Below are 27,027 nucleotides of genomic sequence, written 5' to 3' on the forward strand. Positions count from 1 at the left end.
GGGCTCTGCGGGAGGCTTTATTTAATATTTACCCCCTACTTAGTCCTGTCCCCCCCCCACACACATATGCACATCTTCCATATGGTGGCACTTGTTGAGGCAAGTAGCTCTGATCTGTAACATACTGGGCATGCACACAGGATGTGTGCCATGGGAATCACAAAAACAAAAACAAAACATAGGAGGTTACAAAATGAGCAAATCACTAGGAATTTTTAAAGTAAATTTCAAAGTAATGAGGACCTAGAAGTCCCCATATGTGAAGTGGGAAGTTTGAAAGTTTCAGCCTTTTCTGAGCTTTCTGTGTACCCAAAAGAGGAGCTTATTTTGGAAGTGGAATAAGTATGATTTTTTTTCCTTCATCAACTCAAAAGTGGTTGAACTGATTTAGCTCAAACTATAAAAAGACAAAAACCAAATGCACCCTGGGACAAAATTTCTGTGTGAAATAGAATGGAAGCAACTAGAGGGGTAAAGCCATGAAAATATAGTGCCTTGAAATCATATTCCTCCAGGTGATTTTTCGGACATCCAGTAGGGAGTCTTGAGACTGGGTTGGGGTGTGACACTGTGAGTCAAACAGGCAACCAATCAAAATTAAGAAGTCTATTTAATAAGAGATTATTGGCAGTTTCTAGGAAACTGAAATTATTTTTCTAAACATTTTAATCTGGGCTGAGGATATGGCTCAGTGGTAGAGTGTTTTCCTGGCATGCATGAGGCCCTGGGTTCCATCCCTAAAATCGCAAAAAAAAAAAAAAAAATCTCATTTATCTCATTTTATATAAAGCTATGAGCACTGCCAAGATTTTCATATCCATTTAACTAATGAATTTAACCTTATATTGTCCAACTAAAGAGGGAAGTGATTTCAAGTTGTTAAGAACACAGATTTTGCAACTGGGGTAGCTGGGCAACTTAGCAAGACCCTGCCTCAGAAATAAAATAAAAAGGGATGGGGATGTGGTTCACTGGTAGAGTGCCCCTGAGTTCAATCCCTAGTACCACACATATGTGTGCACGTACATATATGTACACACATGCACGCATGCACCCATGCACACATACATACCACAATCCACAGATTTGGGGAGACATAGAGACGTAGGTTCGTACCCTAGGTGCTCCCCTTATTAGCTACTTGAACTTGTTACTGAACCTCAACTGCTTCTTCTATCAATCTGAAATAAACCTACCATTGAAGGTTGTGATAAGGATTAAATAATGTGATAAACATGAGATATTTATAATAGTACCTGGCAATAAACACCCCAAACTAATCATCATAATTGGGAGTAACTGATAAAAATCGAGGCTGGCTGAGGGTTTAACTTTATGTACTTTTCTACCACATCATCCAGATCAGTGTTTTCCAAGAAAGTGAAATTTTGTTATGACCAACAATAAGAAATACATTTTATGTAGTGCTTGAGTGCAGATATACACAGAAAAAATAAAACTTTCATGAGATTTACCCTTACTGTGTACAGTGTCCCCTATTCTATTTCATTCTATTCTATCCATTTTATCTTTTCATTTGCTAAATGTTCATGGTAGCCCACTAAATATATTTCATTACTGCCTAATGGGTCATAGCCCACAGTTTGTAAAACACTTACCTAGATGAATTTGAAGAAGGCAATTAGCACTCTCAAGAGCCCAGAGAACCATCTTCTTTTGAATTAACACCTCTGGCCAAGGTCTGAAGCCAAAAAAAATCTTCCTTGAATTTTCTTCCCCATTAAATTTTCCCCTTAGAATAATGAATGACAGCTGCAAAGTGACTAGACATCACTCTTCCTCACACTTTCACCCCTGGCCTGGATCCTGGATGATGACATTCTTTTCTAGATCCTTCTAGAAAGTCTGGCCAACATGTAGGTTTGGCCTGAAAAGCTGGTGTGTGTGTGTGTGTGTGTGTGTGTGTGTGTGTGTGTTTATATGATTTGGACAAGAGGAGAAGGACTGCCAGTTTCTCAATTTTCCCCTCATGTCACCTACCTATCAAGTTTCTGCCAGAATGGAGGGGAATGCCCACTACCCTGGGTCATAACACTTTCCTTTCCAAAGGATCCTCCTCTTCTGGACATGGCTGAGACAGTAAGAGAGGGCCAAACCACCACCAGTCAAAAGCTCTCTGTTTTACCTCCCTGGTTTGGTCCCTTTGCCTTGACAGAGCCTTGGTCCAGTAAGATGATCTGACCACAGCTGGTCTCCTACACTTAGAACAAGTTGGAAGCAAGAGAACTTGGGGAAGGAATTTGGTTTCACTAAAAATAGCTGCAATATAGACCCTGTGACTTACCACTCCTCAGAACAGTCTGATATGAGCTGAACAGGGTCCACTGGCCCCTGAAATCACTCTGGACTATTTGTGTTTCCTGCTTGGAGCCCTTGAAGCCAGGAGGAGCTTAGAGGGTTGGGGGTGTTTTGGCTCACATGCAGACTCTTGCAAACCTCAGAAACTCACGGAGACGATATGACCAAGAAGCTTCCTATTCCAAGGAGTGTGTGACCATTGGCACTAATAACAACAGGGCCCTTTAAGCTTTTGGTCCATGGTGGGATATTACTTGTTCCTCACTACCAGGCCTATTGTGTCTCCACTTCTAAGGTAGGTGAAACCAAATTCATTGGGGAAAATGCTATGGGAATTGGGATCCTCTTGGGTAACTGAGGCCCAGGTTTCCTTGGCCTGGGGCAGGAAGACAAATGTCAGGACAGGATATAGCCTACAAATAAAAAAATACAAGTCTATGCTCCTAACACAATCAAACTACAATAACATGTGGGAATTATATTCCTTTTGTAACACCTTCCACTTAAAAGCCAAGTCGTTAACCTGTAAGAAAGCACACCAAATGTTAAATTTAATCCTCTCTCAACTTCTCTGCCTAGGTCTGCTTTATTTTATCTGGGTGCTTTGTCTTTCCTGCCCCATTACTCTGTGCATTTGAATTTTGCTCAGGGCATTGGTTATTGGTATTTGCCTTTTCTGCTATGTGAAAGTTGAGAGCAATACAGAGCTGCCTTGAAGGGATTCCTATTGTTCCCATGAAAGAAGGATTCCAATGCAGGTGCACTAAAATCTTGCTTGGATTACATTTTCTTCCTGAAATACTACGGTCAGGACTCAGCTCTGATTCCTACCCAGATTACAGCAATAGGCTTTGAGGAAGGTGTTGGAATTGAAGGGGAACTTAAAAGTTCTGGGGGTAAGGATTGGAGCCCTTTGAGAGAAAATGAAGCAGGCTTGGCTGTTGGAAGGTTAAACATCAGCAAGTTCTTGCTCAGAATTAGCTTTTGAGCATTATACTAAGCAAACTGCATTGCCAACATTGCAGCTTGCCAAAACAAGGTGTTTTCATGGAAATAAAGATATGTTTTAATAAGAGATATGCTTTCTTTAAATGAAAATGACAATCTTAAAATATCACATGGCTAAGGAAACAAACCTAACTCAGAATCATCCTTGTTTTGGCATTATTTTAGAAAAATGAATTAGACGGAAACTTTTCCCTTTACTGCCCTTCCTTACTATTTTTTCTTTCACTTATCTTCAAGGTATGTAAATATCCAAATAACATAAACTTAAAATCTTACACTACCAAAAACACCTTGAAAGTCATATGATCTTTTCCTTATTTGAGTTTGAGTTGTGATGAGTTTCTACCTCAAATGTTTCCTCAACTTTCCCTGGAACCTCAACATGGCCACATGGTAGATTTTTCATTTTGAAGCCATGGCATCACATCCTGCCAGCATCACATCATACTGGTGCTTTCTCCTTTTCAACATTGCTTTAAGGTTTATTCATTTTGCTGCAGAGCTAGATAAAACTTGAACATTTTGAATTGTTTTTCCATGTTGCATTAGTGGACCATATGGTATCACTAATACTGCACACTCAAACATATTGTCACATTTATTGAAAGTTGTCAGGGGGTTTTCATTTAACCTGGGTGTGCATTTTATTGAAATACTCTAGAGAAAGTGATTTCCTTTTCTTTTGCTGAACAAGAAGATTTCCTGGAGCTTGCCTCTAAATAGCATACTTGCCTAGTACTTTCAACAAATGACTCCAATAATAAAATCTCTGTGTACAAACAACTTTTCAGAAATGCATTCATCAGTAAAGCAGTGGTTCCCAAACTGTTTCATGAACCAATGACAGACTGGCTGCTTAGTAATCACCTAGAAAGATTGTCTAAAATATGATTTCTGAGTCACATCCCTCAAAATTCTGATTCAGAGGATCTGGGGTTGGATCCCTACACCCTGGACTTGTAGCAAGCAATCCTGGTAATTCTGATGCATAGCTTGGTTTGGGAAGCAGTGAGCAACTCAAGATCCTGCTACTTCTGTTTTGTTTGTCTGTCCAAAATATTTAAATGATGTTTTTTTGCCTTCAGAATGAAGTTCAAACTCTTTAACTTGACATTACCCGGGCCCTCCATGTCTAGCATTAACCACCATCTTATTCTTCATTATTTCTCTTTGCCACCTCCAACATCCACAGTCTAATTGAATTGGCCCCTGGCTTCCATTCTGCTATCATGGCTGGATACTTTACTCATGATATTGCCTTCAATATCTGTGTCTTTCCTCACTTCTCTTCACACCTAAGTCTATCTGATTTTTTATGGTCTCTACTATATTGTGCATAAGAATGATACAGAGGGCTTCTTTAAAATAACCAACTCCTACAACTTCTTTTTCAGAATGTCTGAATCTTTTTTTTTCTTTTTTTGGTACTGGGGATTTAGCCCAGGTGTTCTTAACCGCAGAGCCACATCCCTAATCATTTTTTATTTTTATTTTGAGAAAGGGTCTCCTTAAGTTTCTGAGACTGCCTTTGAACTTGTGATCCTCCTGCCTTAGCCTCCTGAGCTGCCAGGACTACAGGTTTTGTGTCAGCATGCTGAGCTAGGAGGTCTAGAATTCTTAAGCACCTCAGGCGATCTAATGTTGACCTCACATTCAGAAACATTGCATCTAGCTCAAATACTGTCTTTTTACAAAATCATTTCTGGAATTGTTCACCCTTCCCTAATCAAACTCCCATAGCAGTTTGTTTATAGCACGATAATTTAAAACTTCACTCTCTACCTTGTTTGAATTATTGTATGTTTGCATTTTCTACACTCAAATAACATTCATTAAGTGCCTAATGTAAAAGGCACAACTTTTCTTCAAGAACTCAAACTCCATGGGAGAAGAGATCACTGCCTATTCATCTTTGTGAATACCTTATGTATGAGTATAAGTGTGTCTATGGGGGTGGTAAAATTTAAATCTCTCTGTTATAGATGGAGGATGGTAGAATCTGTCACAAGGTGACATTTTATTGTTCCTAATAGACGTGGACATGAGTGAGGCAGGTTCTTTTTTTGTCTACATGTCCCATATCTGAGATTTATGTACCAGAGTGGAATCGTAAAGGCCTTCTGTTTGGGAATTCTCAGAGCAAATTGATGACTGGATTCCAGAGAATCTCTTGGCTTATTTAGATTGGGAAGCACCTGGCATTTCTAAATACAGTAGTTATCCCATATGGGAGGGATAAGCACAATTGCCAAAGGGTGCAAGGAAGGGCAAGAGGCAATGGATGATGGGGATTCAGATGTGCTTCACTTTGGACAGGGTTCCCTTCACGGCTGCACCTGGAGCCACAACTGCATCTCTGTAATTGTTCATTGATGAAAGGCTGTGGCTCCTTAGTTATTTTCAATTTAAATACATAGTATAAAATAAAATTATATAGCATACATATATAATAAGTAATATAATTAAAGAATATACACTAACCCAAGTTATTATATGGATGACTAATTGTTAAATCATATTAAATCATGTTATTGTTAATTGTTAAATCAAACTATGTGGCCTTTGAATTCTTTGGGTTTTGCTTTCTTCATCTAGAAAATAAAGATGATAATAGTATATATCTTATAGGATTGCTGTGAGGATTTGGTGAGTTAAAATACATAAAGCACTTGGGGCTGGGGTTGTGGCTCAGTGGTAGGGCGCTTGTCTAGCATGGGTGAGGCACTGGGTTCAATCATCAGCACCACATAAAAATAAATAAATAACTAAATAAAGGTATTGTGTCCTTCTACAACTAAAAATATATTAAAAGACAACAAAGCAGAATCAGTAACAAAGTTCTCAAAATCTTTAAAAAATACATAAAGCACTTAAAACTGCCATATGTGAATGTTTGCTACTACATTGCTACTATAATTCCCAATTGACAAAACCTAAAAATCATCCATAGTCATTCAATTTTACTCTTCCATTGGCTGCACAGCATTTTGTGAAGTCAATGGAGAATAATTTCTCCAACAATTCCACTTTTAGTGAATATTCATTTTGGTTCCAATTTTTAAATTTATGTTTTGCACTCAAAGGCAATATAGCAATGGACACCTTTGAATATATCCCCTTACATACTATTGTTTTTCTTACTCTGGAGCAGATTCCCTACAAAGCAGGGTTGAAGAGTGTATGAGTATTGTTTTTAATTTCATTAAATGTTGCCATATTGGTTTCTAGAAAGCATGCAACAAACTCACAATTCTACCAGCAATTCCACCATGTTAGATCTTAGTGCTCTTTTTAAACTCTGCCAATCCTGTGGACAAAGTGAGTCACCTCATTGTTACTTTAAGTTTCTCTAGTTTCTTCTCAGTCTGAGCATCTTTAGAGAAAAATGTTGGCTATTTAATTTCCTTCTCTGTGAAGCAGTTCTTCAAATATTTTGCCTGTATCTAAAGTGAGTTATTTTTCCTTATCAATTTGGAAGACCTTCTTATATATTCTTGCTATAAACCCTTCATCCATTTTCTGGGTGTAGTTATGTTTCCAGTTTCTTATTTGTCTATTTTAATTATTGTATCTTATGTCAAATTTTGAAAAATTATATATTGTAAAATTTCTTTTATAACCTCTGAGTTTTGAGAATTGGTTAAGAGGATCTCCCCACACCAAGGTTATACGTAGTTTTCTATTTTCTTTTTTTTAAGAGAAAGAGAAAGAGAGAGAGAGAGAGAGAGAGAGAGAGAGAGAGAGAGAGAGAGAGAATTTTTTTAATATTTATTTTTTAGTTTTTGGCGGACACAACATCTTTGTTTGTATGTGGTGCTGAGGATCGAACCCGGGCCACATTCATGCCAGGCGAGCGTGCTACCGCTTGAGCCACATCCCCAGCCCAAGTTTTCTATTTTCTTGCAGGACTTTTACTATTTTTATACTTAAATTTGTCTTTACCTGGAAATTTTATTTATTTTAGGTATAAAATAGAGGTCTAATTCTGTTTCAAATTAATAGCCAGTCACATCCATACTGTTCATTAAGAATCCATCTTTTACCCCACTGAAATGAAAACACAAACTTTGTCAAGTACTCAATGCTTTTATATGGAATTTAATTCTGCACCACCTATTTTGTTTCTTTAATTTATTTATCTATTATTCCTGTTCCACTACCATCTTTTGATTTGATTACATTGACTTTAGTGTATATTTTGATATCAGGATAAGATATTCTCTTTGCCTCTGTGTGTGTGTGTGTGTGTGTGTGTGTGTGTATGTGTGTGTATCTGTCTTATTTTGCATGGCTAGTCTAGGGCATTTATTCTTACATATAAAGATTAATAATCTGTTACATTACCAGGCACAGTGGCACACACTTTTAATCCCAGTGACTTTTGAGGTTGAGGCAGGTGAATTGCAAGTTTGAGGCCAGTCAATAATTTAGCAAGACCCTGTCTCAAAATACAAAATACAAAATAAAAAGGGCTGGGGTCAAAGCACAGTGGTACTCCTGGGTTCAATCCTCAGTACCAAAAAAAAAAGGGGGAGACAGAAAGTATATTACATAAACCTCCTATCTTTCTCCTGAAAATCATATTGAGAATTTAAATTGGAATTTTAATACATATTATTTGACCTTGGTACAATTAAGATTTTATGATGTCTTGTTTTATGATTCATTTAACCCTTTTGGGGGGCTTTTGTTTTACCTCCTTCACAATGGTATTATAATTTTCTTCATACTGATCTGATGTTTTTCTTGTTAAATCTAGTCCTGAATATAATATATATTTTTGTTATTGTGAATATAATTTTTAAAATTTTCATTTCTTGGTGCTTGTTGCTTGACAAGACAAAAATTGTTTTGTATAGTAACCTTATATTCCTTCCCTATACCAAATTCTCTGATAAGTCTCACAGATCTTACTAGAGTGTGTTGGTTTTCTAGCTGTACAAATATAATAACATCAGCAGGCAGGAAATAGATATCTTTTCTGATGTTTGTATTAGTTAATATTTGGATCTTTTTTATTAGGTAGAACCTTCAAGGCAATGTTGAATAATAACAGGAATAGGAGGTATTCTTGTCTAGTTCTGAATTTTATTTAAACAGGTCAGTGCTTTGCCATTTGGGATTATATTTGGCATCCATTTTTGGTAAACAGTCTGTACTATTTTAAGAGATTTCCTTCTAATCCTATTTAACTTAGAAATGTATTAGGAATACAGCTGAATTTTATCAGATGACTTTTAAGCCTTTATTGATATCATCATTCATATGGTTTTCCTCTTTATTGATGCAATGAATTATGTTAATAGATTTTCTGATATTAAACCTCCTTTGCATTTCCAAATTTAATCTTATATGTGGGTTAGTAATTTCTGTAAAATGAACCAGTCAAAATATCAGTAGCTGAAAAAGCAACAGTCATTTGTTGCTGCTAATGTGTCTTTAGGATAACTGGGGTCTGGCTGATCAGACTAGTCTGGGCTCAACTAAGTGGTTGTGATTGTCACTGTAGGTCTTTTGGGCTGCTTTTCTTCAGGTTGTGGTGGCTGGCACCACTTTGCCTCAGGTAACTCTCTTCTCCCTGCTAGGGCAAGCAGGCTAGCGAGGCTAGTCTCAAGGGGAATGCAGAGAAACAGGAAGGAAAGAGAAAATGCAGAAAGTCTCTTAAGGCCCAGATTGGGAAGTGGCACACTTCCACCTTACATGTGTCACCAGTTACTTGGCTGATCCCCAAATTAATGGGCAGGGAAATATACACCATTGAAACAACTCCTGGACATAGGAGGAGTGAAAAATAGAAATCCTTGCTATAATATACCATATCCTAATTGGTTATAAAATTTTACTTTATTGGAAAACTGCTGGGTTATATTTGATGTTCTATTCAAAATGTCAGCATGTATATCCAGAAAGAAAGTGTCTATAGATTTCTTAATTTGTAGCATCCTCCGTAGGTTTGAAGATTAAACTTAGGTTGACCTCATGAAAAGAATTAAGGGCCTTTTGTCGGTTTTTTCTTATGTCCTATACGACTTTAAATGACATTGAAATACCTTATTTAAAAAAATATATATATATAGGTGAATTAAAGCCAATGAACCTCTCTGCTATGATGATTGGCTCAATGATAAATATTTATTCATTATTTCATTTTCTTACTTCATAACCAGCCTATTCAATCTTTCTACTTCTTTTTAGGTTAATTTGGGTTTCTAAAAGATCCTTCTTTTTCTTAAGATTTTCAACCATGTTGCCATAGAGCTTAATGTAGTATCTTTTATAATTATTTAAATCTTTTCTTTATCCAATCCATGATTATATCTCCTTTTATATTTCAAGTCTTATAAATATTTATTTTCTTTTCCTTAGTTGGACTTGTAAGAGGTTATGTGTCTCATTGGTTTTCTCAAAGAACAATTGTTGGCTATTTTATTATTTCCAACTTTTTTTGTTGATTGTCCCCTTTCCTAATTCTTTTTAGATTAATTTGTAATTCTTTTCTAAATATCTTAAGATGAACACCAAGTTCATTTGTCTTCCTGTCTTTTGTTCATTAATACTGAAGACACTGAAGAATATAATTTTTTTCTGAATATAGCATTCTCTGTGCCATGTATGTTTTGAAGTAAAGTATTCCTTTTTAATTGCTCTCTAGATAGCTTGAAATTTCACTTTTCACATAGTGGTATTCTAGGATTGTATTTCTTAAATTCTAAACAGTTTTTTTGCATATTTTAAATTATTTACTTAAATTTTATAGGTATTAAGCTCAAAAAAGCTCTTTTCCATTTTTAAAATTACTATATTGCTTTTGTTTCCTCCTTTTCCTTCTAAAAGATTATTCTTCAGGATATATCCTCCAAGTCATTTATCTTTTCCATCACAACTTCTCTATTGTGGTGTATTTGACTTTGTGCTCTGTAATTCTTCCACTTTATCTTCTAGGCAATGTTTGGGATCTTGACCATGATCATCCTCTTCTTCAACGTACCTACTGATCTGTTGATTTGGGAAATTGCATTTTGGCAATTTACCCATTACTATTTATATATTTTTTTTTAGTTGTAGATGGACACAATACCTTTATTTATTTATTTGTTTGTTTGTTTGTTTGTTTGTTTATTTATTTATTTATTTTATATGTGATGCTGAGGATCGAACCCAGTGCTTCACACATGCTAGGCAAGTGCTCTACCACTGAGCCACAGCCCCAGCCCCTCCCCAAATCAATTTTTTTTTATGCTATACTTTAATCTTCACATATGCTCCTAAATCATTATTGTTGGTTTTCAAGTTGTCACCTGTTTCTCCCACCAGTTTATTTCTTTAGGCTACTTAAGCACCCCTTCGTGGATGCTGGTTGTTAGATTCACAGTGGGGGTTATAAATATTTTGTTGTCAGCCCATTGAGGTCAGCTTATGATCAACGGGGAGCTCCCCAAGTAGTAGTGGGTCTTGAAATGTTAGAAAAGTACCTAAAGGAAGCTTCCCTCTCTACAGGTCTATACTGTCCCTATATGTATCTTCAGTTCATTCTTTCATGGCCTCTTGAAGGCCTAGTAAACCAGGAACACAGGTCGGATATCACTTTCTCTGTTTCTTGGTCTCCTTGTGCTAGGCTTTTTAGTGCTAGATGCAGGATTTTCTTGGCATTCAAGGGAGAAAGAAAGAAATTTCTTTGTGTTGAGGCTCTTACAACATCTCAGACTTCCTTCACATTAAGTTTATCTCCGTAGGCCTCAACAGCTATTTGGCTGAGGAGAGGCAAGTAGCCTGGATTTGGGAATGGGCCACAATCTATGCTTATGTCATCATTTTCTCAGAGCCTTCAGTGGTTTCTAGAGAAAAAGGAAAATGACATTTATAGACTAGACTTTAGTTACATCATTTCCCAAGCAGTCACTTTATAAAAGCACAGGGCTGGTGGTAAGGCTCAGGGTAGGTACCTGTACTAGTCTAGGGACAGCCATGGAAATAGAGCCACTAAAACACTGCAATGCTAAGGGATGTAATGTATTTTAAATCTTCAGTTCTTACAAAGTAGGGGAAGCTAACAGAGTGAAGATCCAGAAGGTTCACACTGTAGTATCAGATAAATGTTTCTAATGGCTTCAACTTGAAGCATTGGAAGAAGTGAGGAAATCAAAACCCACAGTAATTCTGAAAAGTTTCCATACTAGCTGTACGGTACTACCAATAAGCAGGAACTCTCTGTGAAGCCACACTATCTGGCTGTTATAGCCTCCAGAGAACAGTGTCTTCTGTTTCACAACCACTTTCAGAGTCCTGAGTGAGTTTCTCTGGATGTAAAACTCTAACCTAGAATCATACAGTGAAGAGGATTCTGGGAAAATTAGACCCTAGCCTTGATCAGAATTGGCATTGGTAGCTGAGTTGACAACAGTGTAATGGGTACAGTCACTCTGACCAAATGCCATTTTGTGCCAGCACAATATCCCACTAGGAAGAACAAAGAAAAACAGTATAGGATTGTGGGTGTGGCTAAGAAAGCCTCTAGAGATCATTCCTCTGCCCTTACTCACAGTGCCATATCTCTCTTGAATGGAATGATTCAATGTCTCAGAAATGTCTTTTCTGCTAACACTAAAGCCAGAGTGTCTCTTTCTATTCCTGCCTTTTCTTAGCTCATTTTATTATTTGTAAATCAAGAAAAAAATATCTAACATTTAAAACAATTCAAGGGTGAAATGACAGTTTACATCAAGCACCATATATGAGTTTCCTCCTTTGTTTTAGTCATTAGCCTTGCTGCCACACTATGCTTCTGGTGTCTGCCTACAGCAAAGCAAAATGATGCTGTTGCTTCTTTTATTCCATAGCAAGTGTGAACTCTCAAAGCAGCTCCTCTTTTGCTGTCCTTATAGCAGGGAGGCAAATCCCCTGCCACTGATCTATTGTTTTCTCCAAAAACAAACAATAGTAAATCTTTACCTTGTAGGCTAAGTGATATAGAACAGAGGGAGTCTTTTACAAATATATGGAATGGAGGCAAAATGTATTAAGAAACAGTCTTATGAATCAGCCTCCTTAAATCAGAGAAATCATTTAGCATTTGTTTTTTTGGGATCAGCTGATTTCAGTTAGTATTATCTTCTCCAGCTCCATCCATTTACCTGCAAATACCATGATTTTATTTTCTTTTAATGCTGAATAATATTCCATTGTGTATATATACCACATTATTTTTAATCCATTCATCTACTGAAGGCATCTAGATTTGTTTCACAGTTTAATGATTGTGAATTGTGCTGCTATAAACATTGATGTGGCTGTGTCCCTGTAGTATGCTGTTGTTAAGTCCTTTGGGTGTAGACCGAGGAGTGGGATAGCTGAGTCAAATGGTGGTTCTATTCACAGATTTCTAAGGAATCTCCATACTCAGGGGGGATTGGAAGATTAAATGAACTCTAGATAGGGCAAAGGAGAAAAGGGGAGGGAGGGTAAGGGAGGGTGCATGGGGGTCAGAAAGACAGTTGAATGCAATGGTCATCATTACTCTAAGAACATTCATGAAAACATGAAGGATGTGACTCTACTTTGTAGAGAAAAATTGCGCTCCATATGTATAATATGAATTCTAATAATTCTGTTGTCTTATATAACAAATTAAAATTAAGAACAATTTAAAATAAATAAATCCCCTTTTGTAAAAAGAAAAAAAAAGAAATAGTCTTGCTAAATCTTAGTAGTAGGAGAATGAATGAGAATATGAAATGGAAAATAGTACCAGAAGTTGCACTGGGAGAAGTAGAATGGGGAAGAATAAAGAAACCCAGAAGTGGGAAACTGAGAAGGAGTACATGAATATGGAGGTCCCTTAGAGAAGACCAAAATTATCCATGCATGGCAGATATAGTCATAACAACAGTATAATGGGTAAAGTCACTGTGATCATATGCCAGGCACATATCCATTCTGTGCATATAAAAAAATCACAGTTATGGTTTTGGATAAGTGTCCCCTAAAACCTCATGTGTTAAAGCTTTTGTTGCCAATGTATGGTGCTATTTAGAGGTCATGGGACCTTTAAAAAGATAGGGCCCAGAGGGTAGAAATTAAGTCACTGGGAGTGTGCCCTCAAAGGATATATTGGGACTCTAGCCCATTCCTCACACTGTTTCATTTCCTGGCCACCATAAGGTAAATAGCTTTCTCTACTGCACAATCCCACCAAAATGTAGTGCCTCACCACAGCCCCCAAAGCAATGGGCCAACTGACCACAGACTAAAACCGCCAAACCTATGAGCAAAGCAAAACTTTTCTCCTTAAAAGTTGATTATCTCAGGTATTTTGTTATAGTAACAGAAAGCTGACTATCACATATAACAACTGGGTTACAAACAGTTTCAAGTAAAGAAAAGTACAGATACAAGTATCTCTTGTATATAAGACCCTGACAGAGCTGAAAGCTGAAGGATGGCCTCTCCATATAGCAGAGCATCAAGTCTTTTCTGGAGGGGGATATCTGGATAGCATACCTTCATGGTGACATCATGGCAGCAGATGATGGTGGCAGGATCAGGCATTGACAGAGTATGAATGTAAGTCTAGTAAGCCCTGAGATTTCTGCTGGTTATGGTTTAAATCTTTAATGTACCCCTCTCCCCCAAAGCTCCTGTGTTAGGCAGTGTAGGAATATTCAGAGGTGAAATAATTAAATTATGAGAGCTGTAACCTGATCAGTAGTTTAACCCATTTGATGAACTAATAATTTGAATAGACAACTGGCTAGGCAGATGGGATATGATTGGAGGAAGTAGATCACTGGGGACATGGCTTTGGGAATTATATTTTGTCCCTCAGTACTCAATCACCCTGGTTCTGGATGCCATAAGCTAAGAAGATTTCCTCTGTCATGCCATTCTTCCATAATGTTCTGCCTCACCTCTGGCACAGAGCAATGGAGTCAGTGGACCATGGATTGAACCATGAGCCCAAAATAAACTTTTCCTTCTCTAAAGTTGTTCTTGTTAGGCATTCTGGTCATAGTGATGAAAAGCTGAGTAACATAGAAATTGACACCAAGAAGATGGGTTGTTGCTGTGACAATACCTGATCCTGCAGTTCAGAAGCTTTTGGAACTGGTTATGGAAGAAGTTTGGGAAAGTTTGGAGATGCATGCTAGAGAAGCTTTAGAAAGTTATAAGCAGAGCTTAATGGGTGATTCTGATGGGAGCTTAGAAGACTAGAATACTGATAGAATTGTGATCAGTAAAGACTGTGCTCATGAGGTTTCAGAGGGAAACAACTCTATTGGGAAATGGACCAGAGGCCATTCATGTTACATTCTGGCAAAAAAGTTGTCTTTGTTTTGTCCATGTCCTGAGACTTTCTGTGATACTGAATTTAAAGGCCATGGGATAATTAATCCAGCAGAGGAAATTTGAAGGCAGCACAGCATTCAAGTGGTGGTATAGGTATTGATGCCAGGTTTTGTCAGGTTTACTGTGAGAATCAGGATCAGAATGCAGAAAATAAAGATTTTAAAAACTTGCAGTTTGGCCAGAGAAGCACATGTAAAATTGGGGTCAAGAAAGTTGTGGTATTGAAGAGATTATCATTACCAAAGAAATGCTAATTACTTTGCACAGATACAATAGGACAGATACCATGAGGGCATCTCAGGTATGGGCAAGACCTCATCCATGTAGGCTCAATGGTGTAAAAGTGAAAATTTGTTTAAGACCATGGGGGTACCCTGCTCACAGAGGAGTGACTAGGAAATTGTTTCCTTAGGGTTTGTTTCACTGTGCTTAGCCACCCAGGCATTCACAGGCCACTGCAGCTCAAGTGGATATGGCAAGAGGCCTATGGTAGATGTTGGATGGCAACAGTTCATGTTGGATTGCAGGAATGAGTTTCAGGTCAAACAGTCACATCATGGTAGGTGTGTGTGTGTGTGTGTGTGTGTGTGTGCGCGCGCGCGCACATACAAGAAATTATATAACCAAACAGACAGTCATAAAAAGAGGCTGGCATCTTATAACCTCTTCCAAGGTGGGGCATATCCATAGTGACCTAGGCTTTAACCTCCTAATGGTTTAAATACCTCCCAATAGCACCCTCCTATGGATGACTATAATCATAATGGACACTTGGGAGATACTCCAACTATACCCAAACCATGGCAGTAGCTAAAACAAGTATTTAATTTTGATCACAATTTTTGGGGGTCAGGAATTTGAGCAGGGCTACACTGAGTAATTCTCCATGGAGGGGTCTCTTATCAGGGTACAGTCAGGTGTTAGCTGAGGCTGCAGTCATCTGATAGTTTGATTGGATTGGCTGTCCAAGATGGCTCTCTTGCCTGGCTGGCAAGTAATGCTGGCTGTTGTCTGGGAGCTGAGCTAGAACTGTCAACTGAGGAGCCTAGCTGTGAAATCTCTAGTATGGTGGTCTCTGGGTGGGGAAACTTCATACATAGCAGAAGGCTTTTCCCCAGACCCATGAGAGAGCCAGTCATAAGCCATATGGCCTTTTCTAACAAAGCCTAAAATGAACAGAGCATCAATTCCACCACACACTATAGGCTGAAGGAGTTACAAGCCCAGCTAGGACTAAGGGGAGAGGACATAGTTCCACATCTCTATGGCCATACTTAAAACTGACACAGTGTTCACTTTGGAGATTATCTTCCCATGCTCTTATGTTCCAGTAACCTGCTAACCCACCTGAGATTGATAGAAAGCAGCCTTAGATCATGATGTAGATAAACACTGCAGTGCTTGAATCAGAAATGAATGTCTGTCATAGTTCTAGCATTTGGATATGAAGGTTCAAATTGCTGAGACATGAGCTTAAAAATTAAAGTGATTTCCAACTCCTAGACTTTGGCCCATGGGCCTTTCTTTATCTCAAGTAGCCTGACTAGAAGTGGAACTTTTGCCAGGCTGCCTCCTTCTGAAGAAGCTTTGTGCTATGCAGGGTTTTCACAAATGAAAAACATGTTTTGTCCAATTAGAAGCAGTCTTGTTACTAAAATATCTAATTGGCTGTGCCTGATGATAATGTCTCCACACTCAGGCAGTCCAACACTGCCAGGAATAAATCCCTAAGTGTATGTGCCCTTCATGCTGCCACTCACTCCAACCTTACCTTCTACTATAGACAGGGAAGTATGCAGCCTCTTGTCTGGAAACATTGTACTCAGAGGTGCTGGAGGAAGAGCAACCTGGAATTCAGAGGCTGGTGTCTTGAGGCCTTAGGAGACTGTCAGGAAACAGACACCAGACCAGGTGTGATGGCACACTGTAATTCCAGTGATTTGGGAGGCTATGTCAGGAGGATCACAAACTCAAGGCTAGCTTCAGAAACTTAGCAAGGCCCTGAGCAACTTAAGTGAGACCCTGACTCAAAATAAAAAAAATAAAAAGGGCTGGGGATGTAGCTCAGTGGTTAAGTGCCCTTGGGTTCAAGCCCTAGAATAATAATAATAATAATAATAATAATAATAATAATAATAATAATAATAGAAACAAAACAGATACCAGGGAAATTATAGGCCAAGAGTGTTGAGACTCACAGGACCTTTTTCACTTGTATTAACTAAGACTCAAGCCTCTGCCTCTTACTCCAGAAAAAAAGCCCCACCCTCTTTAGAGACCTGGCCATTCCACATTTTGTTTTAGCATATTTAATTCCATGATGAATTGACTACACAAAATAATTCCTGTGCCCAATGCTTTGTCAGGTCTATGTACTTCTTGCTCATAGAAGAGGCAGAGACAGGTTGGGACATATTTTACCATGGTGAGAAGGCAGAGAAAAGTGAAGGAAAATTGCTAGACTGAAATCTGAGGGCACTTCCACCCCAGTGGGCAAGGTAGATGTGTGGGGAAGAGGGTGCCACAAGATAAATCAGGGCTTCACTGAGATGCTTCCAGATTGAGTCCCTTTGGTGGTGGGGAAAAGACCACCCTCTGACCTCCATAGATGTGAGGTCATCTTCCAGAAGACCATTCTGCATTACCAAGTAGTTTGGGAACTGAACACTGGAGCAAGCCTTTTTCTGAGCCAGTGTTAATAGGACTCTGCTCATATTAGACACATGGAGCTTTGAAGATGAGAAGGCCACTGTTTCTTTCACAAATCAGGCTACCTGTCACCTTCCTGGTGGGGCTTCAGAAGTTTTATTTAGATACAATTACTTGACCTTGCACATGAATAATCCAAATCCTTGTTCTTTGGCATGAATTCCCTTACGATGTCATTGATTTGCCTCCATATGGACACACATCATTATAGATTCCTTGTATGAGGTGTCTGTTCCCTTTATGTTCTGATATTTATTTTTCAAGGTGGCTTACAAGTGAAGAAACACACTTTGTCTTCTCAGTTTATATTCATGAACAGGTAAACTCTACTCATGTTCCTAAGCAAACATCTCAACTCTCCTCAGTAATATTAACTAACCTAGACCTAGCCATATATTGATTATTAGTGTCCTTTAAAGAACAGAATGAAATGTGGCTTCCACCTGGAAGTTATCCTTGTTAAAGATGCCATTGATTATAGAGTTTGGGCAGGGATGAGTGGAGCAAATTTGCGCGGAGAGTCTTTTGGGATCTCTTAAGGTGGCAGGAAAGCTAATACACTTGGTATGTATGTAAGTTCACAGTGTTGTTGCTCACTGGGGGTGGGGAGTTGACAAAGCACCTTGTATGTGTACATAGGAGAGGAGTGTGTGTGAGAGGAGTTTGGAAGTCTTAGGAGTTTAGAATTGTCTGATAGGCCAAGTGAAAATGTGTCCCACCTTTTTAGTGGTGCTAGGGATTGAAATTAGGACCTCATTCCTGCTAAGCAAGTGTGCCACATTCCCAGCCCTCTTCCACCTTCTATTTAAAAGGCTGATAGGAGTGCTGAGATATGGTGAAGTATAATAGAAGAACATTGTTTGTAGAGAGACCCCAACTGGCTTCCTATCCTGACCTGCCTAGTTTGTTATCCATGCTCCACCAATTACTAGCTGTGTGACCTCTTTGAAAGTTACTTAATCTCTCTGCGCCTCCCTTTTCTCATTTGTAAAATGGAAATAACAGTACCAGCACTTACTAGGGTTGTTGATTTGAAGAGGAAAAAGAGTGATAGAAAGCATTTAGTACACTGCTTGGCACAGGTCAGGCGCTAAATGGATGGTAACTATTGAGTATTAATTACTTAGGAACTTTTTACCCATTTCCCTTAAACCTATGCAAGTCTCCACCCATTTTGAATTCCTGTCATTTGAAGAGTAGTTCCTTCCTTCCCAGACTACTGATCTTAATTAATGATCTAAACTTGGGTTGGATAATTGCATTGTGTCATCAAGCTCCAGATTATTAGATATTATTTACAAGAAAAGCAGACCTCCAATTCCTCCCAGACTGAGGATGGAGGCGGCAAATTGAGTTTAGAGGGTTGCTGACCTTTAGACCCCGGTTGGCAGCAGGGGCAGCCCACACTCCTGGTCTTGAAAGCCACAGCAGGCTCTTATAATTGAGTTACTGCCAGGGATTCAGTAGGACTAATCCATCTATATGATTTCTTCGCCTGGTTTAATGCCATTAAGGAAACCGAATTAAGGTGCGGGTGGGGTTGAGGGGAAACAGATTTGCTACGTAAGACTCACTGTATGTTGCCATGGCCAGGCTGAAACCTACAGTCTAATTAATGGATGATGCTGTGGATCAAGTCCTAGCAGCCACCCCAGTCCCTCAAGAAAGTGTCGGGCCCACGCTGATCACTACTTACAGAAAGGGCCATCCCTGGAATGGTTTCCTATGATGCCCTGGGGGCTGATTCCTGGATGCCCCGTTGTCCCCTTCCATTGACTTTTTCTCCTTTCCCCATTCGCCTCTGTACAATTTCTGAGCAGTTTTTCTTCTAGTATTTTCAGGGACTTTCCCTGGGTTTTGAAACAAATATGCCCAGGCGACTTGTCAATCCCACTTATTTCTCCCCGGCACCTGTCCCTAGTCCCACCTCACGCCATTTGCCTGGGGTTGGCTAATCTGGGCAGTTGGGACTCTTAGCGTCCTGTTTGCCAACTGGAGCCAACAGCTCTAGGAGGAGGGGCTAGCGTGTAGGGGTGGGTCAGTTTCACTCTGTGCCCTAGTGACACCCAGATCCCAGCGCGCCCTCCTCTCCTCTCTGAGAGTTCGGCTGTCTCAAGTTGGGTAGCTGGCCAGCGGCAAAGTCACCGATTCCCGGACTGAGATTCCACTGTTCGGTGCAGGTAGTTGCCAACAGCGGAGTCCCAAAAGTGTGGGTGACGACCAGCGCGGGCACCGGCAGCGCAGCCAGGAAGGCAGGCGCTGGGAGGAGAGGGAGTAACAGGGGCGGAGAAGGGGCGCCAGGCTCTGGTGTCCGCGGCGGATACAGCGAGCCCGCTCGGGTGTCGACCGCGGGTCCTGCCTCTCCCGAGGGGCCGGGGAACGCCCGGGCGACACGCTCGCCCGCACTCCGCCGGGCTCGCCTGGGTTTTGCCAGCCACCGGCTGACGTCGGCGCGCCCCTGCCGAGCTCTCCTTTTACTACAGCCGGCAGGCGGCTTTGTGGGGCCCCGCCCTCGCCGGCCCCCGCCCCCCGCGTGCCCACACCTTGCCGCTTATATAGAATGCGCCGCGGTGTTGATTCGCGGCTCTCTGGGACCTGAGAGTTCTTTGGAAGGAGAGCGCAAGCGAGGGAGCGGGCGAGCTCCGAGGGGGTGTGGGTGTAGGGAGAGAGCAGGTAAGGGTCGTCGGTTCCCGTTCCTCTGCTCGCGAGCAATTCAGGCCCCCCCTTTGACAAAATAATAGGAACCCGAAAATGGATTAAACAGAAAGAGGCGACCCTCTCCTTCCGATTCCCCGCGAGCGAGAAGCTGCTGGGCTCTGCGGTGTAACAGGCTCACACGTTGCTCATCACATGTTCAAACATTTCCCTTTCGGGAGGCTCGTTATTTTTAAGTGAATATTTTCGTCTTTGTTTTGATTTTTAAAAAACCTTCCTCGGGGTTTTATTTTGATTGAGTTGGCGGCCCGCAGCAGATTGAGAGAGGCGGGCGAAAGCGGCCCGCCGTGCGCGGGCAGCCCACCCAGGCAACTCCAGGCGCGGCCCGCGCCGGCCGGCCAGCAGCTAGCGCAGAGCTCCGGGAGGCCGGCGGCGAAGCCGGGGAGTCCCGGCCGCGCCTCTCGGGCGCCCCGAGGGCTTCGAGTGCGGCTCTCCGCGGGCGGGCAGGAGCGGCTGGTACTGGGCGCGGAGGCAGCGCCGCACCGCTTTGTCTCTTCACTTCTTGAGCGCAGCGAGCGAGCGGCTCCTCCCGCAGCCGGCCGCTCGGGCTTGCGGCGGCTCCTCCTTCACCCCTCTCTTTTCCTCCCCACTCTCCTGCAGGCAGCGGCGGCAGCGGCAGCGGTGGGGAAAAGCGGATTTCGCCCCGAGCCACACCGAGGAGAGCTTGCGGTCGCGACTTGCCGCCCTAAGCACTCTCCCAAGTCCAGCCCGCTCGGCGAGGACTTCAGTCTCCTGGGCGAACCTTGTCAAGCAAGCTGGGATCTATGAGTGGAAAGGTGACCAAGCCCAAAGAGGAGAAAGATGCTTCTAAGGGTAAGCCCGCCTGCCAAGTCCGCCTGCTTCCCTTCGCTAGGTTTCCCTCGACCCCTTGCTTGCGCGCCGCCCTCCGGCGGTTCTCATTCTCCCTCCTGGAGCCTAAGCTGCCCATGACCTCTGCGACCCAAGGCAAGAAAGGGGGGTCAGAGGCCTCTGGGGGAGTCTGGGTTTGCACTACTTTCCCTCCTTCCTGGCGGAATTGTCGCCCCTCGAGTGCCTACCCCTCTGGACGCACGCTGGCGGCGCTGCGGGCAGACGAAGCTGCTGCAGCCCGGAGCGCCGAGAACCGCGCTGCCTGCTACCAGCCGACCGCGGGTCTGTGCGAGTGCGTGTGTGTGCGTGTGCGCGAGTGTGCATATGCGTGCTGCGCGAGTATAACATGGTGACATACTCAGGAATCTGCCCCGCTCTCAGAACCCAAGCTTGAACCCACCTTCAACCCCGTCTCCCCGCCCCCAGTGCAAACAAAGAGCCTGGCCAAGACGCAGAACCCCTCCCCCCACACGCTCCTTTTCCCCTCATCCCCCTACTCCCCAACTCCCTACCCATCCCACCCCCTGGGAAAGGCAGGAGCTTGCACCCTTTGACCCGCCGCGTGCAAAAGTGAGCAGTTTCGGTGCCTTGGCGCCGCCCGCGCTGCGCCTCAGCAGCGCAGCCTCGCCAAGCCCCGGGAGAACAAAGGCTGTTGTCCCCTTGCCACTAGTGCCCAGAAGGAGTGGGCCTCCGCTGGAGAAGGCAGTACCCTCCCTCATCTTGTTGGGGTTCAGCCACCTAGCCCAGGGCGCCCCGCCTCAGGTCCCCTGTAGTGCGCGTCTCGGCCTGGGGCCATACACCGCGGGTTGGGGAGGCACAGCAGGGCCGGGCTCAGGCTGGGGAGAACTCAGGCAAAGGAAGGGGCGTCCCCCCACCCCCACCAGTCCTATCCAGTGCCTTGCCACTGATCAGGCTTAGCTCTGGAATGTAAACTGAAGACAGCCTTGGAGACCTGGGCGTGGAGAGAGGCACTGAGGGGGTGTGGAAGAGCAGTGGGTGCCTTAGGTGCAAGTGTCCCGAATGGCCACAGAGCAGACGCTGGCTGAAGTGGCCCTGAGGGCCCCACGTACACCGAACCACCGTGCCGAGTCTATGCTTTGGAAGTGGGTTTGCAGCGGGGGAAGCCCCAGCTTTCGTTCATGGGGGCCTCAATTCCTCCCTAAGCCCTCGGGCCCCCTTCCCTCCCACTCCTTTCCCTATTCTTTTTCTCATCTCCTCCTTCTCGCCTCTCCCCATCTCTCAGAGCTTTCTTTCCCGGGAGATTCTAGGGCAGCGCCAGCCCTCCCCCGCAGAAAGTTGTCAAAGTCTTCAGCTCAGGGCCTTTATCCTTGTTTCTAAATGGAGCCGTTTCTCTTCCAACTAGGCAAAGGGTTTGAAGGAAGACTCCTTAAGTTTGTGGAGGGTTGTATCTGTTGTCCTAAGGGTCAGTGTTGCCGCTGGCCTCGCTCCAGTCCAGAATTCAGTGCCCACGAACCCATTCAGACACGTTGGCCGTGGTACACAAATTAATTGTAGCAGTAACTTAAGAAAGTTAGAACTGCTGGCGTACATTTTCAGGGCTTTCTTGAGCATGCCATAATAATAAGGACAGTTATGATAAAGGCAAATAACTTAAGGCTACTTAAGAAATCTGTATGTGTGTGTGGTTTGGGGGGAATCAAACCCAGGGCATCCAACATGCTAGGCAAACATGCTCCCATTATACAGCCTTCCCCACCTCCTTAAGAGGTTTTATTTTTCTCTGGCCCCAGAGAAGTGAATGCAATTAAAGATCCTAGCACCTAATTGATCTAAGTAAGTCATTCCCTTGGGAACCTGGGGGTGTTTCACCTTTGTTTCTGGAACTTGAATTCCTGATTTCCATCAGGTGGTTACCTCAAGTTTCTTTCAGGCTACCTTTGAAGGATTCTAAAACCAAATTCATTCACAGAAAATAACTTGCTGGTTTAGGAATATAATTTGCAGTTGTCCAGAATGTATTAACAAGTCTGGAAACATTGGGACAGGTTTCTGTAACTCAATAATGAAAATTTTACTAGGCATCCATCATGACATTTTCTTATGTTGACTCAACACATTTGAAACCATATACCTCTCCGTAGAAATTGTGTAATTAGTGCTTGAAATTGTGGTTGTAATTAAAATAAATTAATTTCATAAGGCAACTTTCTTGAGGAGATGGGGATCTTCTTCCTTTTTGTTAGGAACAATATTATCATTCAACCTTTCTGTTGGTTGTTGAATTTAGAGCAGTTTCAAAATAGTGAATACATATCCTCATTAGTAATTTCTCCTTTCAAGTATGTGAAAAGACTTGTGACTGTTTTTTTTTTTCCTTTTTGGTACTGGAAATTGAATCCAGGAGCCCTTTACCACTGAGCCACATCCCCAGCACTTTTTTATTTTTTATTTGAGAGTCTTTAAGTGGCTGAGGACCTTGCTAATTAGCTGAGGTTCACCTTGAATTTGTGATATTCTTGTCTCAGCCTCCCAAGTTGCTGGGATTATAGGTATGTCACACCATGCCCACATTATGACTAAAATTTAAAGACTACTTTTTATGTTAGAGGTGAAAGATACTAGGATTGTTCATATTTTTAGCCAATAAAGGGTATTTACATTGTCCATATTCATGAAGAGATTTGGTTATTTACAAATTTTCTATTGAGTTTTTTAAAGCTGAAGTACTCATTAGCATATGTGATCAAACATTGAATAGATACTTCAAATAAATACACATTTAATTTTGAACAGTGGTGTGACAAATAATTGAATCAAATCCAAGAAATTAAGTTTGAATGAATTTCATGATTTGGAGTGTACTGTTATTTTTAAATCTAACCTCCCACCCTAACAGTTAGGGCTTATGCCCACAGCCTATCATCACTAAATAGAGATTTTCATAGACTCCCATGTTTCTAGAGTTTCTAAACACATGTAGTGCTGGGCACAGTGGCACATGCTTGTAATCCCAGGGATTCAGGAAACTGAGGCAGGAGGAGTGCCAAATTCAAGGCCAGCATTAGCAACTTAGCAAGATCTGTCTCAAAGTAAGAAAAAAAAAATAGAAAGGACTGGGGATGTAGCTCATTGAAAGCACCCCTGTGTTCACTCCCCATATAAATACATATATACATATGCCTAAATACATATATACATACATAAAAATGAAGCACAGGTAATTAGAAAGTTATTTTGTACTGATGATTGTAATATGGCTTTTTTGTTGCTAGGGGATTGAACCCATGAGTGCTGTACCATTGAGCTATATCCTCAAACCTTTTTTTTTATTTTGACACAGTTGCTTGCTAAGTTGCTGAGGCTGTATTTGAACTTGAAATCATTCCTCAGCCTCCTGAGTTGCTGGGATTACAGGCACACATCACTGCCCAGCTGAAATGCGGGTTTGAGAGGATATAAATTGCTGATCATCTTTTAAAATGATCTTTTCAACTATTTGAGGTTAAGATCAGTGATGGACAATGATCTTTTTGATAACCTTTTCAATAATGTAGCTAGATAAGATTGTTCCCTTTGGAAGGGGGGCAGGAATCTTGATTCTGTTTGAAACTATTAAAATGGCCTCTTGTACAGCCAGTAACCTTTTGTGTATTAATTTATGCTTTGCATAAACTTTAAAATTGTCAGTTGTGTATGTAATTTGGGTCACACTGCTCTTGAACACGGGAATCTATTTCTAGTTCAGGGAAGATGAAAGCATAACATTCATTCATTCAAGCAGATATTGGCTTAGCTTTGTCTCACTTTTCTCTACCTTGTCACATGAGATCTTTTTAGCAGCCCTCCACTGGAAAAGCACTAAGTAAGGCTGTGTGTAGTTACTGCAACTGTGCATTTGTGGCACCAGAAAACTTGTAGCCTGCTATAGATAAAAGCAAATCTTTCTGGATGTTGTAAAAGTGCTAGGCAATTCTTGATTTTAAATCTGGTCACTTGTTTTTTTGCTAGATATTTGTGGAGTTGGGTATGTTTTCCAGAAATCTTTTCTTTTGTGCCTACCCCTAGAGCCAGCAGATCTAGGCAGGTTTCAAGGCTATGTAGGCTGTGGGTTCTCTTGGTGAGAAAGTGTTATCATCAGAGCTGGGCTCATGCTGGCTGCTGGATGATGGAGGATAATTCCATGCATAGTCCAAGAGGCCAGCTACTTGCACAGCTGTTGCTTTAATGGATTGTGGTGCCCACATGCATTTATGTCCATGGCTCATTTTCTCTTCACTTCCTGGCCTTTTCCAATGGCTTCTGTACCTTACCCAAGAAGGACAGGGAGAGCATTGTGGTCAGGCATTCGGTATATCAAGGCTCAGAGTCCCAAATGCCATTCCCAAAGATCATCTTGGTCTCGGTGATTTACTCTAATAAATGTCATGAAGTGTCTTTCTCAGACTTGGGCCAGGCAAAGCAGGTGTTTAGAGATTATTTTCTGGTAAGAAAGCATGTTGGTGGCCTCTTATTAAAAAATAACAATCATAATCTATTACTTATGTAAGGACTTGTTTTTTGATTTTGTCATCATGGACCAGTGGTTTTGTGGACAGTTGTCATAAGCCACATAGTCTGTTCAATGCTGAAAATGGTGATCACAGTGTCAGGGAGGGTAAACCTCTAATCACAAATATTAGCTTGTTCTTGGAGGATGGGTGTGGGAGATGGATGCACAATGTCCCTAGATCCTCTCTGTCATTACTATTTCTGTATGTATATGCCTTCTTCATTGACATAGGCTGAAATTAGAAGAGAGTAAGAAGTACTAAGTTAGGGAGAAGAAACAGTACCCCTACCTTATCTTGAGGCATAAGAAGAAATAGTACTTCCTGGGGCTGGGGATGTGGCTCAAGCTGTAGCACATTCGCCTGGCATGCATGTGGCCCGGGTTCCATCCTCAGTACCACATACAAACAAAGATGTTGTGCCCGCCGATAACTAAAATATAAATATTAAAATTCTCTCTCTCTCTCAAAAAAAAAAAGAAAAAGAAATAGTACCCCGTCTTATGCCTCAACACCAGCTACTTGTATCCCTATATTATCTTGAGGCATAAGGTAGGGGTCCTGTTTCTTTTCCCTAACTTAGTATTTCTTCATTTAAGTCAACTTGGAATATAGTTAAGTCACTAAAAAGGTGTACCCTAGGGATCCTGAAAGGGGTGAGGTTGGAGTGGGAATGGATATCAGATTGGGGCCTGAATGAGAAGTGGAAAGTGAGCTGTGGGGTAAAGGAAGGGGTTGAGGTTTGCATCCATGGTGGGGCCACAGATGTATAGTGGCCTAGAAGATGGGCAGAGCTGGGGAGGGAATTGGAATCAGGGTCTGGGAAGTAAGCTGGAGGGCAGATTTTTAAGGCAGCATATAAGGAGAGGAAACTGTTAGAGTTTCAGGTCTCTTTGCAGCTGTGCTGTTTTATGTCCAAATCAACTCCTCATTTTGGGAATTACAATCAACACAGAACAACCGGAATGTGTTGCAGCTCTTCAAATATATCCAATAAAAAGGCTTTCAAGTGTCTGTTTCATTATGGCTTATATTTTTGGAGTTGAGAAATTTGAAAGGAATGGAAAATAATTGCCAAGATTAAACAATTCAATGTAGAAAACACACATGAATTGAAAATACAGTGGGTGGAGGGGATTTTGTATGTCTGTTACCACACTGAGCGTAACATAACCTTTGAAATATAAAGGTTAGGCACAGAATATGGTTTTAATAATTAGTACAGAATACAAATGACTGCATACCTCATATTCTGTAGTCACAAATTTACATTTCCCTACTCAGAATACATATTATCACTGGGATTTATCAGCACAGGCTGGAAGAGTGGATTTCAGGTACATTGTCCTGTGTAACATGGTTCATCTTTCTCAAATTGAAATGTAGGTTATCTACTTGTTATATACGAGTTCTAAAAATTTGATTGAATCTTATTTGTGCCATTTTTAAAAATATTTTTTAGTTGTCAATGGATTTTATTTTTATTTATTTTTTATGTGGTGCTGAGAATTGAACCCAGTGCCTCACACTTGCTAGGCAAGTGCTCTACCACTGAGCCACAACCTCAGCCCTTGTG

General features: G+C 41.4%; 1 protein-coding gene across 3 annotated transcripts in view; it reads left to right on the plus strand.

Moving 5' to 3' along the window:
* The first annotated feature begins 19,414 nt into the window (after positions 1-19,414).
* Fgf13 (fibroblast growth factor 13) overlaps positions 19,415-27,027 on the plus strand; it is a 490,746-nt gene continuing 483,133 nt past the window's right edge. For 2 of the 3 annotated variants that reach the window (XM_078034209.1, XM_078034211.1), the window contains exons 1-2: positions 19,901-20,052; positions 20,695-20,907. In XM_078034209.1, coding sequence (XP_077890335.1) covers positions 20,859-20,907 — 49 coding nt within the window. In that variant the 5' untranslated portion in view covers positions 19,901-20,052; positions 20,695-20,858. Of the gene's footprint in view, positions 19,560-19,900; positions 20,053-20,694; positions 20,908-27,027 lie in introns of those variants that run through there. The other variant, XM_078034210.1, reaches the window with a different exon arrangement.

The sequence above is a fragment of the Ictidomys tridecemlineatus genome, chromosome X (genome assembly GCF_052094955.1).
Source record: "Ictidomys tridecemlineatus isolate mIctTri1 chromosome X, mIctTri1.hap1, whole genome shotgun sequence".
NCBI classification, from domain to species: domain Eukaryota; kingdom Metazoa; phylum Chordata; class Mammalia; order Rodentia; family Sciuridae; genus Ictidomys; species Ictidomys tridecemlineatus.